General features: G+C 36.9%; 1 protein-coding gene across 1 annotated transcript; it reads left to right on the top strand.

The window, feature by feature from the left end:
• The first annotated feature begins 7,066 nt into the window (after window positions 1–7,066).
• LOC148845219 (NADPH:quinone oxidoreductase-like) lies at window positions 7,067–13,474 on the top strand. Its single transcript, XM_088955502.1, has 3 exons — window positions 7,067–7,315; window positions 7,407–7,598; window positions 13,021–13,474. Exons 1-3 carry the CDS (start codon window positions 7,216–7,218, stop codon window positions 13,320–13,322), a joined length of 594 nt encoding a protein of 197 aa, XP_088811628.1. The 5' UTR covers window positions 7,067–7,215; the 3' UTR covers window positions 13,323–13,474.
• Window positions 13,475–14,356: the final 882 nt, after the last annotated feature.

Here is a 14,356-nt window from a genome sequence, read left to right as displayed (position 1 = left end):
AAGTAGGTAGTAATGGATAGCAAGACTTAAATCCGCATCTCCACTGGGACTACTTAATAATAATAATAATAATAATAATAATAATAATAATAATAATAATAATAATAATAATAATAATAATAATAATAATAATAATAATGGTTCAAAAAATCACCTAATCATATTATTATTTTACATAATTTTTTGATAGAAAATCATGCAAAATTGTTTGGATAATGCCAATGCTGGTGACTACCAATCAGCTAATGTGAATGTGATTCCAATTTTTTTTCTAGCATTCATGCTTATTAACTTTATGTTGACCTTATCATAGTCCAGAGCATTACCAAACAGTGCTTCATGGTCAATGGATGAGAATGAACAACAGAATAATTAAGAAACAATGAGGGTTTAACTGTTACTTTGGCTCCTAGCTAGGGTGTAAAATATAATTATTATATGCAATAAAAAATTAGATATCTAAGAAATAAGAGGATGTACTCAAGAACTAGAACATGGGACACCGAGTATAATAATAATGAGATACCTATTCCTACATTATTTCCTTTATCATTCATTCCATTTGATTATAGAGTGGAAATGGAATTGAATTTCACCCTCAAATCAATACCATGGAATTCAAATGAACAGGTGAGTTCCAAACAAACTAAAAACGTGAACTTTAAGGCTAGAAAACCCAACTTTGATCCATATCGAGTTTGGAATCAAATCTTATCCATCAGATTCGAATTAGACTTTGATTGGATTCTCATAATATGTAGTTAATAAATTAAGCTAATATCATAATATTAAATATTAATAATATTTAAAATGAAATGGAAATTACTTTGGTATTGCATGTTATGAATATTAATAATATTGATTGTGGTAGGTCCATATGTTAGATTAAGCACATTCTCACGTAGGTTGGTCACTATGCTGCATTTATTAAGCTGTTAGAGAGTTGAAACGTTTAAGGTTATTGATGGGTGGACCATTTGATTGCCTCAAGAACATCTATAGATAGAGAAGGTCACCACTCGGCCAAGTGCTCGTTTTCAATCCGTTTCTCATCTCCTTGGAGGCTTAGAGTCGAGTGATGACTCATCTGAGAAACTGAATTCCGGTAGGATCAAAGTTTGCAAGAGAGATGGAAATTACGATTTTTCTTTGATATTTGAATGTATATATATTTGTTCAACATCATCTTTGGAGCTGATTTCCATTGTTTTATCTTTAAACATCTTCACTATATGTATCGGATACATATCAAAATTTTGAACCTTGCTCGTAACCAAAAATACAAATTAATAACAACATTTTCATGTGAATCCACGTGGCCCCCTATTCCATACATGGCCCAACACAATACTAACCAAACCCATTAACAATTGACTTCCGTATAATATGCTGGCCCACTAATGGGGCATGCAACAACCTAATATTTTAATCCAAGTGCCACAGTATTTTAAATCTAAGGGCTATAACTATTAATTTAGAGTTCACATCAGCCCCTCACAAAGTTCCACAGGACATCTTCGCCATGTATTGTGAACATCTCCTGATGATGACATCATCTTCTGATATCATAATCAGGAAATATTCACAATACAGAGCGGGAATGTGCTGTGGGACATTATGGGGGGCTGATTTGCTCTCTTTAATTTAGCGGATTGACCAGAGGGAGAGAATTATGGAGGTGGCAATGAGGCAGGAGCAATGGTGGCATCAACAACAATGGCAAGTCTTATTATCATCATCATTCTCTTTCTTCTTCTCTATCCATATATGTCAAACCTAACCTAAACCTAATATTTTGATCCTAAGTTCATGCCACAGTATTTAACACTTATACAAGGGTTATAACTATTAACGGATTGACCCCTTTACCCAAACGTCGAACCATTAACCTGTCACCTAAGCAGAAAATCAGGTGTAATTGTATGTTAACCATATAATAAGTGATTGAAGGATTTTGTAAATAAAGATCTCACATTTTGAGAGATTGTCTCAAAGGGGTGTCCAAGGGTTCAGGTCGTTCAAGGATTATGGGCATTGTTTTTATTGGATCTATTGCATTAGTGTCCATTTTTCTTAGTTGTGCTTGTGCATAATAAACTCTTGATGCACAACCAAGTCTTATTATCATCAGGAGAGGGAAATGGGGCATTTCTAGAAGGCGTACTAGAGAGGCACAACCAAATGAGGGTGGAATAGGAAAGGCGATATGACTTGGGTGGTCTTTTGGAAAATTCTACCCACAAGACATCGCAGTCGCGGGCCATGAACATCTCCCCGCGAATGACAATATACAAGTATCGAAGATACGCTTGATGCACGTAGGCTGCAATGTCTTGTGGGTTGCAGACCTGAAGTCTTTTGGAATTGTGGTGCTGCTTTCCTCTTTTGTTCCATGTAGTGTAACTATATAAGCAAGGTTTCAAAAACTAGACCAGACATGAAATTGTTCTGGGGATTGATTTCTAGGTCAAACGGTCCAATTGTTTGGTTTGAACAGACAGTCCATTCTAACTTAAAAAATAAAAAATAAAAAATAATGAAAAATAGTCAAAAACTATTATCCGAATCAATAGTTTGACCGTCTGAATCAACAGATTGCTGACAAACCAACGGTTTTTGGCCAAAAAAGGTGAAACAAAACCGATTCCTGAGTATTTTGGTCTGGTTTTCAAAACCATGCATTATAAGTACTGCATAGGGGTGTTTGAGACATATCGAATCCTTTTGTATTTATTTTTGGAGGGATGCATAATGCACTTCACAGGCCCATTGACTCTACCATGGAAAGCCTGTAGTTATGGAGGATTTGATCTCACACCTCCATGTTTGGAAAAATGGAGGTGGCTCCCACCTTCAGTCGTCTATACGGTGCCTATTAACGCCTACATGTTTGAAACTATCATAAACTATTGTGCAGTGTGTTGTGTCAAAATGTAATGTTCTCATTAATTTCCTTGAATGACACAATACCATGGGGGTAGAGTAAAGGAATATTTGCAATTAATATTCATTTAAGGCAAAAGACGAATGGAATAACGCGTCAAGTGAAGGAAGCTCTCAAACAACCAAAATTTGGGAGTCTTTGTGAGCAATCCGGAGGATAAGCTGAAGAAAAAATCATATACACCCGGATGAACTATCTATCACGGTTAAACACTTCAGTACTCACTGTGGAACCTATGTGGGATTCAGTGGTATTGAATACTCCCGTATTTAATAGTGGTAGGTAATTCAGCCGGGTGTGTATGTTTTTGTTTCCAGCTAATCCGTTTTCGTCTTTGAGTAGGAAAATCCTTTGTTTTCTTTAATTTCTTTCATTTCTGTTGGTTGCCAAGGAAATACTAAATATAGAAGAAACAAAAAAAGTCAAGCAATTAACGTGAGTGAGTGAGAACAATGCTTGAGAGAAAAGAATGAACAGGAAAGAGAAAAGGTAAAGACAGAGTGAGAGAGAGAAAAATGATAACCACAAAAGAAACAAAGAAATGAGAAGACCAACCACATAGTTGGTTTTGCTTAGCTACTTGGGCACGTCTAATATGATGTCTTTAGCCCATAAGGAAACCCTAATGCCTCCCTCCTCGTATAGTCATGAAGAATGAAAATGCCTATGGTCCACATAACACATAAAGATGCTTAAAACCACAAAACAACAGAAATAATTAATGGCTTTATTTTCATTTTCTATAATCGATCTCACTCATTCAATAAAGAATCTTACATAAGCAATTTCTTAAGTCAAGTTGGGATTTTTATTCAAAACTTCCACCTTCTGTCTGGTTGTGGTATGTTAAATAGGCAAAGGGTTTCTCTGCATCTTTTAGACAGGAATGGATAAAGAAGTTTGTTTCCATAACTTAATGATGAATATAGCATTACATACTACATAGAACAAAATGGCGAAATAGGATTCACGTAGCAGATCCGACAAGAATTACTTTTTTTTTAAAGTCAAGTTGGGATTTAATTTAACACTTTCACCTTTTGCCTGATTGTGATGTATTAAGTAGGCAAGGGTTCCGCCACATCTTTTAGATAGAAATGAATAATGAAGTTAGCATGTATGATATAATGACGAGTATAGCACTAAACATGGCGAAACAGGATTCATGTAGAAACCCCACAAAGTTTAGATGATGATAATGACGATACCCCACTTTGCTTTGAAGATAACTGTAAAGATCACTGACGTATTTACTCCTGATTGGGTTTTGCGATCCGTCATCAAGTGTTGCAGATCTGGAGTGATGAACATTGAACAACTGGCAGCTGTTTTATGGCTTGTAGCTTCTCACTGGTTCTGACCTCTTATACATGGTTTTGAAAACCGGACAATGGGACTGTTTGACCCAGTCAGGCAATTGGTTTCGTTTCACCATAAAATCACTTTTAGGCCAAAAACAGTTAATTTGATTAATGACCCACTGATCCAAGTGGTCAAACTGTCGATCTGTTGATACAGACGACAGTTTTGACCTTTTTTTTTTTTTTAAATCAGAATGGACTATCCATTTGAATTAGACAATTGAACCATTTAACCTAGGAATCGGTTCTGTATCCGGTCTGATTTTTAAAACCTTGCTCTATAAGTCCTTGGAGGTCTTCATATACAATATGTGAGTCAGGGTGATGTCCAAACACGACCATCACTTTCAATGGACTTATGCTTTGCTTCTGAATCAAGGAATTTGGATGGAAAGAACTCAACATCCTTCATTACTTCAACCTTTTCCATCAGCCAACATCACTCGATAGAAACATTCAAAGGAATAAACCATTCAATTAAAACTAGGCTAGACACTAGAGGTGTCTTAGTGTCATTATCTCTTGCATCTTTCCAGTGCCCTCTCCTTCAAAAATTCTTAATTTTTATTTTTAAATATAGAAATATAAATTGGAAATAAACTAGAAATAATTACAATTTGGATCCTGGTATTTCTTCTCTATTCTAGAATAGTTGAAACTTGACCCTTGGTTGAATCTGTTACTCTCAGCCATGTAATGCCAATCTGCAAATGTATCCATTCAACAACTTTAATTGCTGCTTGCAACTGTTGTTCAATAATGTTTGGCTCATGCAAATATTGTTTTTTTTTTCTTTTTTTTTTTCTTTTTTTTTGTGTTACATGCTACACATTAGGAGGGGGAATCAGGGGAGGGGACAGAACTGAGGATCTATTGACCTTACCACAGAGAGCCTATAGTCTCATTTAATTTGTTGGAGGGATGCCGAATGACCATCTCATTGTAAAGAATTTTCTTGGTAGACAAATGGGCTAAATGATAGGGGCAGCCCAACCCTAATCCCCTCAAGGCTCAATCATAGATCTCTACTACAACCAGCTAGAGACTTTTATAGAACCAATCAAAAGAGTTTGAGTTAAAAATCTTCTTGTTCATTCTATCCCCTCCTTTGTTTCGTCTCAATAAAGATAAAGATCACAAGGAATACAAGAGCAGGGATGGCTGAGCGCTCAAAAGTCAACACTCCTGCACATAACCTACACTGTTTGGAAGTAGGTGTGTCCCATCATGTCTATTATAAGCCATTTTTATAGTAAGAATTAATGCCCAAGTTAAATCTCTGGTTCCTCCTTCACATGGGTTTTCCCAAGAGGATTTCAAATTTCAATGTAGGATGCCCAAAATGAAATCGGAATATTCCTGTCAAAGTTTTTGGACCAATTGATATTTGGGTTTGGTTAGTGGTGGGTGTTTGATTTATTCTAATAATATTCATGGAATTCATTTGGTGGATGGTGGGGAGTGGGGAGTTCAAATCTCTACCCACATGGATGCTACGCGCACCTAAGTTATACCCACATAACGTGCTATATATTGAAACACCTTCGGTATTTACATATTAGATGTTTCCAATGCACAGCTATAGTGTCTTGTGGTAGTGGAGAACTTAGGAATTTCAACGTAATCAGAATTAAAGCATGTTAGTGCAGTGATTCCAAACTGTTGTTGACCCGGTCGATCGGACCATTTAAGATTCAACCCATCACCTGGTCAGTGGTCATGATATCAGTTTATATTCATCCCTAAAGCGCCTCTACTCAAAGAACAATCTATTTGATTACAGACACAGTGAATGAGATGAGATGGAGTATTATCATTGGCTTCACAGCCCATTACATAGCCATTATGTTCACCTAATCCAATCTCCAACAATTAATGGTGATCGAGGTCTGGCACTGCTCTCATAAGACGTTACAGCCACGCATCTTAGACTTGTGTCATATTCGTATGTTATCATTGATGGGGTCATGGGGTGGTATCTTCACTATCTTCACTATCTTCACTATCTGCTGGTTATCCATCAGCAGTATCCATTGGTGGATCTCTAATAGGAATAGGAATGCAGCTCCAAGCATATAAATGCAAACCATTTGTTTTTTTATTGGCCTCGTTTGTTAAACAGCATGTCATTTACTTAGATAAATGTTTTTAGAAAAACATTAGTGTTCTTTATTTTTTAAATAAAATTATACAATAATTACTTTATTCATACATAAAATTTGTATTATTAAAGGGACAATATTATCCTACTATGTATTAACAAATTTTCGTGTGGATAAGAAGATGATTGATCTAAGTCTCAGGAAAATATTATTTATCTAGGTAAATAAACCGCTTGAGAGATTATTTTTCATGGAACTCATTAATACCGACATGAATTTCTTTTGTTTTCCTGAGGCCCATCAATTTACCTGCCCCCATTTACCGGAAAATGAATGTACCCCTAAAATCAGTAACTCCCAATACGAACACCTTCGAGTAGGGGTTAAGTTAGCCTGAATTAACAGTTTATACTATTTCGGGCTTAGACTTCGGGTTCGACCCATTAAAATTTTGACAAAACCCCAATCCTAACCCACAAAAGTTGCACCCCTACCTTCAAATATAAAGACATAAAGGTGTTCGGTGTTACACAAACGGATCTCTTTAATAGGTAACAAGCATATGCGGAACGTGGGCCAACTGCCCAACATTGACAACTATTCGTCCAGTGGGCTTCCACCCCATAGTCAGAAGACCAAGAAAGTATCTGGGCCGATTTGTCTTTGGCCCAGCCAGTAACTCGGCCCATGTTTCTGTTGCACAAAATTACATTCTCGTTTTGGTAGTATACTTTACGGTCACCATGTTCGTTTCCGACATTTATAATCGAACGGTTGTACAGTTAAATCGGCGTTTCAAGGGAGAGGGATGGAGGCGTGCGTAGCTGCATCAGAACCGGTCATCAAGGTCGCCGCGCTTTGTGGGTCCCCGCGCAAGGCTTCCTTCCATCGTGGCCTCATCACCTCTGGTACTGGTTTTCTGCTTCTTCTTCTTCTACTCTGTTACTATCTCCCTCTTTCTGCGTCTCTGTGCTTTAATTTGATACTTTTTTTTTCCAGCAATCCAGCTATGCCGAGAGTCTATCAAAGGGATGTACATCGAATACGTGGACATCGAGCCCCTCCCTTTCATGAACCCCGACCTTGAGGCCGGCGGGACTTTTCCTGCGTTGGTCGAGGCGTTCCGTCAAAAGATCCTCGAAGCCGATAGCATTCTCTTCGCTTCTCCTGAGTATAACTGCTCTGTCACTCGTATGCTTTATGCCCTTGTCTCACTTCTTCTTTCTTTGTTATTTCTTTCTTTGATTTCTGAATACTGGGTTCCTGAATTTTGTTGCTGGGTTCCTGTCTTAACCCAAAAAATGGGATAAGAAAAGAAATTACAGTGTTAAACTGAAATGAAGAATACTAGTTTTAATTTTTAGCAAGGGGTTCGGACTCTACATGGTAGATAGAAGTTCAGTGGATCTCTCTCAAAACTCAACAGGGTTTGCATGAATTAACCTGGAAATTGAAGATAACAGCACGTATATAAACTCTATTGAACTAACGTAGTGCATCACAACAGCCTATGGGTTTTCGTTTGCCCAAGTTCTGTTGAAGGAAATAAACTAATAAAACAGTGGTCTGAGCCACGTTGCCTTTGTATGTTTTGTTACTGAATGTCAGTAGTATGCCTAGTTGATCATAACAAGGATTATTGCAGTGTGGCTACATCGAACCATAATTTAGGTTGTGTTTGGTATTATTGCTATTTCTACTATAAACTTTTGGGGTTTCAAAAATTGTCTCGTCACATCACAGCAGAAAACCACTTCCATTTGATTGGTGTTGACATTTATAATAGAAACATCAAGCGTCTGTTTGGCTTTGATGCCTTGCTCCAGAAAACTGCGATACATCAGTGCCACGTCGAAAAAACAGTGCTACAGTGAACACCTGTTTGTTTGGAACTGTTTTTTCATAAAAAATGGTGCTCCAAGCCATGCCTTAGAAATAGGGAAGCCGAATTTGACGTTTCTTAGAGCTGCAGCTCATCGCTGCCAATAGGGACATGACGTGGCACTGGGTAATAGGTACCAGTGCTGAAAACGTTTCCTGGAGCATTGGTACCAAACAGAAAACGTTGATGTTGCTCCAGGAAACGTCCTACCTGGCAGCAACGTTTCCAAACAAAAAGAAAATTACCGTTTTATCAGAAAACGGTGCTTCCAACCCACACATCAGCTGTATCTGCAGCATCGATGCCAAACATATACCAAATTTGGTGTTTCTTGAAGAAGTGGCGATGGTACCTGCATTTAATACTAAAAATGGAAGTTTTTATGTAAACAGTGGCATATTTTATCAAATGCTTGTATTGATAAACCCCAAACGTTTTTAGTAGAAGCAGCAATTATATCAAACATAACCTTAATATGAATATTTTGTCTAGGATTAAGCATATTAAAAATGCATGACCTCTTGTGAAAGGGTTGAAATCATTTCAAGAATTTCATTCTGCCCAAGTTATGAAACATTCTTTCATTGTCTCGGTTTGTCTATTGGTAAAGCTTCAGGCCATGGAAGCTTCTTGCAGTAGCATTCTTTTTTTTTTTATTTTTTGATAATTGTCTTGCAGTAGCATTCTTCCTAAAGACCTTGTACATAAGGCTTGGTTTGTTTGCAGTGCAATTTCATTTGCTCTGGTGCAATAGTATGGGAGTGCAAATGCTTTGAGTGCATATTCTGATTTCTTTTTTTGTTTCAGCTTTTGACTTATTTTATTTGCTTGCATTGCAAATGACGTGAAATAAAATATGAAGCAAAGTAAAGTGAAACCCAAATCCGAAGTGAACCAGAATTTGCATTTTTCTCATTTGCTCTCATGCATTTGTACATGCAAATAAAAATGCACTTCAAACGAATGGAATTTAATTGGTCATTTTCCACAAACACAGTTCTGAAAGTTCCGAAAAGGGACAGATTTACTGGTTAAAGAAGTAGCTTCTTCTTTGTAGGCATTATTTTCTTATCTCTTAAAATTGAGAGAACACTGTACCCCTTCCTAATTTCTTTCTACTGTATTTTCCGTTTACTACCTATAAAAAATGTTTTTTTTTTTTTCAAAATCCTTCTGTATCATTTTTTTTTTCAATTGTCAAAAGCCTTTGTTTTATGCTTTCAACTTATCAGTATCTTAGATTCCCAAATATTAACATAAACATGTACACTAATGGGAGAACTAGATACCGCTTATGTTTCGTAAGTCCACAGAACATATACTGCTAAGAAGATCACCATATGCCATAAAATTGTCTCTTTTCTTGTAGGCAAAGTAACATTATTTAGTATATTTACATTATGTAAGCTCTAACAAAATGCCATATGATAAATGTAGGTGGAGAATTGCAAGATCATACCACTGTTATTGATGACAACATATGAGTTGCACTATTATCTCTTTGATTCTTTTGAGTCCTAAGTTAGGAAAGGTAGATCCAGATGATCCCCTGAAATGGCTAACTAGCTATTTTGTTACTGGTGCTGCAAGTAATGGGAACGAAACTGGACATGAAATTACAGGTCAGATAATAGTGTTGGACATGACATGGCTTAGTGATCCTGGGTCATGACTCATGAGAACAAGATCCTCTTCTTGCATTTCATTCACTCCTTATATAGGCTAAGACTGGCTGTCACTGGTGCAAGGCATGGCTTCACAAATTAACATCGGGGACAGGATTTCTGGGTGTACCAGCTTGCTCACTGGGTGTTTGAATGCTCTGCAGCTGTGTTGGCAGGCAATATAAACAATAGCTTGTGTTCAGGTCCAATCATATGGCCACGATGCAGAACTTTTCTTTGTCCTTTTGCAAGCTGTTCCTAGATTGTCATGAATTGTCTTCCCTCACCTAGAAATTAGAAGAGTAATGGTATCTTTGGCATGTCATGACTAGGCATGCCAGACAAGGCTCACCTTTTCACCTTTTAGACACCTAATGATGGACATCAAAATTATGTCACCTGTTTCAGACAGAGTCTAGTAATCTTTGAACTATTTAGGGAATTCCAACTATTGTTTCCTGAAGGTCTTCACTCTTAGCATTTTTGTGGCCTCTTCTTGTATCTTTGTACCTTTCTGATGCTCTTCCTTGGAAAGACAAGATTCTAGATGGTTACTAATGCTTTGTTTATTAACTTAAGTGATTGTGATGATATATTTCATTTTCAATGATAAAGATGGAGGGAGGGAGGGGGATTTCTTTTTTTCCCTCTTCTTAGAATCCTGATTTTTGAACCATAAGTATCTTTTTTTTTTTTTTTTGCTTTTGAAAACAAGAACAAAGCATAAGTAATACAAAATGTATTATAGATGTATAACACATATACCAATAAGATGCACCATGGTAATAATATTACAATAAGACACCTACTTTGTGATTTTTGTTTTGTCACCTAGGCACTAGGCACATGCCTTATCACCTAGAATAGTAGAATGGTGCCTTACTAACTTTTTAATCAAAGTCATGTCATTTAGGTTAAGTGCCCCACCAAAGGCTCCTTGACACCTTGATAACTATGCCAACAACCCTCATTAATTCCAGAAAGTTCCATGTCTATCATTCTGGATTTCAGTACAATGTCCTATCCAAGATGCTTGAATCCTTGTATGAAAATTTCTAACTCTTTAATTCTATCCCTTCCATTTTCAAAACCACTTGTCTAGCAAAGCCTTCGTCACCTAGAAAGAACAAACCAACTGTTACTAACTTAACTTGAACTTCTATTGATAAAAAAAAAAAAACTTAACTTGAACTTCTTTATCAACCATCCTTTTTAAATCCATCTTTTTATCTAACAAGAAAAGTCTGTTTGAAAAGGAAAAGAGATCTAGGCATCACCACTGGAAATATCATGGATAGACCAAAAGCTTATTTCAAAAAGGATCTTTCCATGTACCATGTCTTAAAGTTCTTGGTGAGCCATCATATAGTCCAAGATAGGGTTTATGACACTAGCATATGGCCACTTTCTGTCCCGCTTCTTTCCATCAAAGATTCTTTTGTTTATTTTTTGCCAATCCCCACAACAAACTGTATTGGGAATGATCTGGCCCTTTTTAATAGTACAAGTTTTTGGAGGTGTCATTGCTTGGTTATTGCTGCATGATTCTTGATGGCAACCAACCTGGTGTCAGAGAGCTTGTGAAAGGATGCTTGGACACTGATGGTCCATTGGCTCTTCCTCAGTTCAGTTAGCTAATCTGGCTAAAGCTGTAAGCATACTTCTGTTAATGATTGAAAATGCCAACAACTTCTCCAATGAAACTGATGGAGTCAGGGAAGGTGCATGGCTGAGAATAAGGAGGTTGGATGTGGGAGTCTTGGGTAAATTGGCTACTTGGGAAGGAAGGGACTTATCATGGATAAACCAAAGGAACTAGTGGTATTGTTTCTTTGACAATGTGACTTCTGTCTGGTGACGAGAGGGTTGTGGGGTTGGATCAGTAGATTGATGGCCAAACGGGGATAGCATATCACCTTGGGAGGAGAGTCCCTGGTTCTTTGACAGTGTAACTTCTGTCTGGTGAGGAGGGTGTTGTAGGGTTGGATCAGCAGATTGCTGTTTTGCTAGTCTGGGCTATCACCTTGGGAGGAAAGGCCCTGGAGTCAAGAGAAGCTATTGTTAGATACAGGGTAGAGAAAAGAGTTTGTCTTGAATTTGAATGCAGGCTGCAACAAAATAAAAGCAATGGTAAGGGTTGTCAAACTAGGGATGGAACATGTCAACTAGAGGAAGAGATGGAGAAAGGTTGCTAAAGCAATTTACTCCTCTGATACCCTGATACCTTTACAAGGATGTCTTGTTGCATTGGAAACTTCAATTTTTATTGCAAGTTTACAACAGTGCATCCAGTCTGTCCTTTCCGTATCTGGGTAATATAGATGTAATAAGTTTTCCCGTTGCTGCAGTGAAGAATAGGAGGAAGTGAATTGGATTATAAAGGATTTTGGTTACATCTGAGTGTGGTGTGTTTATTGTTTTGCTGTGGTTAAAATAAAATTGCCATTTGATTTGTCTTAAAGTAGTAATTTAGGGGGTGTTTGACAACAAGGTTGGTTTTGTTTTTGAAAACAAAAAACTACCATGTCGGCAAAAACAATATAATTTTGCTGATGTGGCAGTTGCTTTTGTTTTCAAAAAAGAAAAAAAAAAACAACCATGTTCTCAAAACACCCCCTTATGTTCACAAAAACTATCACTGCAAGTTGTTTTCTGAAGTGCAATATTTTAAAATGTCGTATCTCTTTATTGATAACGTTAGTTTGTTAAATGTTCAGCATTTGTCTGTAGGCTGCTTATGTTTCAATCTAAGAGGCAGAAACAAAGTATTGACTGCAAAACATACAGATGCAACTGAGATTCTACATAAAGAAAAAGAATCCCACCTATTTTACAATGAAGAAACAATCTTAAAAAACTTTTTTTTTTGAGAAAAGAGATTACAATCTTAATGAACTTTTGAATCATCTTATTGAAAGGATCTCACATGTAGCTAGAATACATGAGTTAAGATTCCAGGTCATTTATCAAATTGGAATGTTTAGTAGATGCATAAACTATTGCTAGCATACTATACTTCTCCAGTTTCTATTTGTTTCTAACTCATCATCTTTCATCTTGATTCTAGCCCTTTTAAAGAATGCCATTGACTGGGCAACTAGACCTCCGAGCGTTTTGGCAGATAAATCAGCTGCTATTATAAGCACAGGAGCTTTGGGAGGCAGGTCGGCACAGCTTCATCTACGCCAAATTGGGATTTATGATCTTCACTTCATAAATAAACCAGAATTTGCTTTGAATACATTTGACCCTCCTAGAAAGTTTGATAGTGATCGGAACTTAATTGACCCAGAGGCCAAAGAGAAGTTGAAGGAAGTACTTTTATCATTGCAGACACTCACATTGAGACTTAATCGTAACATGTATTAGATGAATTTGTATTACTCAGACCTTGCCAATGTTGTGAAAGTTGTTGTTGGTTTACCTATTTCCTCATCGCTTTGTCATCTTTTATCCAAGGTAGAACTGATTTAACGTTCTACTTTATTTAGTAAAGTCTTTCTGTTTCTCTTCTGATTGAATCCAAGCTCTGTATTTCTAATTTCTCCATGCGCATGCACATCTAGACCTATCTTTCTCATGTAATTGGAGTAAATGAACCCCGAGCTTCAGGTATAATGTTTTAAAAATTAAACTGGAAATTTGGATTGCAAGTCTGTGCGGGACTGGGGTTGAGCAGTTCAACCATATAGCTTGCCTGTAAAACAATCTGAAGCTCAATAGATCACTGTCACTGGTTGATTGTACAGGCTGGTCCAACACTAATAAAGCAAGGTTTTAAAAACCAACCCGAAAATGAACCTCTTTGGCCATCGGTTTCTGGGTCAGCAATTTGAGTGTTCGGTCTAAAGGATGAGCCCATGACATTTTGAATAATAAAAATAATAAAAATAAAAACTGACCCAAAAACCATGTTTAGTTTGCTGTTATGATCCTCATTCCTTCAATTCAACTCTTTCTAGGCAAGAATGGGCAAGAACGAATGACATAAGATTGTTTGTTTACAAAATTTTTGCCACAGGAGAATAATGACCTCATGGCAAAAAAAATTGAGGTAATCTGCAACACCCAAGGTTTTTAAAACTGAACTGGATATACAACCATTCTGGAGACTGGTTACCGGGACAAATGGTCCAACCTCCAGTTCAAATGGATGGTCCGTTCTGACTTAAAAATAAAAAATAAAAAATAATGGCCAAAAACCATTATCCAGGTTGATGGTTCAGCAAATTCATTTCTTTTGATAGAAGTATCTGAAATCTGATGCATAAAACTCTTCCTATGGTGTTGGTGCCCAGAAAATTCAATAATGGATGCATCTACTCACAACACACTATCCCGTGGATTCGGAACATCTTCCCGTATATTATACTATATCTAAGAGGATGAGATATTTTTCATAT

Source organism: Nelumbo lutea, chromosome 7 (genome assembly GCF_056320005.1).
Source record: "Nelumbo lutea isolate HS-2025 chromosome 7, American lotus-T2T, whole genome shotgun sequence".
Classification (NCBI taxonomy): domain Eukaryota; kingdom Viridiplantae; phylum Streptophyta; class Magnoliopsida; order Proteales; family Nelumbonaceae; genus Nelumbo; species Nelumbo lutea.
Note: the sequence above shows the minus strand (reverse complement) of the source record. Positions and strands in the feature narration are given on the sequence as shown.

Coding starts and splice junctions, on each gene's coding strand:
- LOC148845219 (XM_088955502.1), top strand. CDS start 7,216: ATGGAGGCGTGCGTAGCTGCATCAGAACCGGTCATCAAGGTCGCCGCG. Junction 7,316..7,406: donor TCGTGGCCTCATCACCTCTG/GTACTGGTTTTC, acceptor TTTTTTTTCCAG/CAATCCAGCTATGCCGAGAG. Junction 7,599..13,020: donor GTATAACTGCTCTGTCACTC/GTATGCTTTATG, acceptor TCTTGATTCTAG/CCCTTTTAAAGAATGCCATT.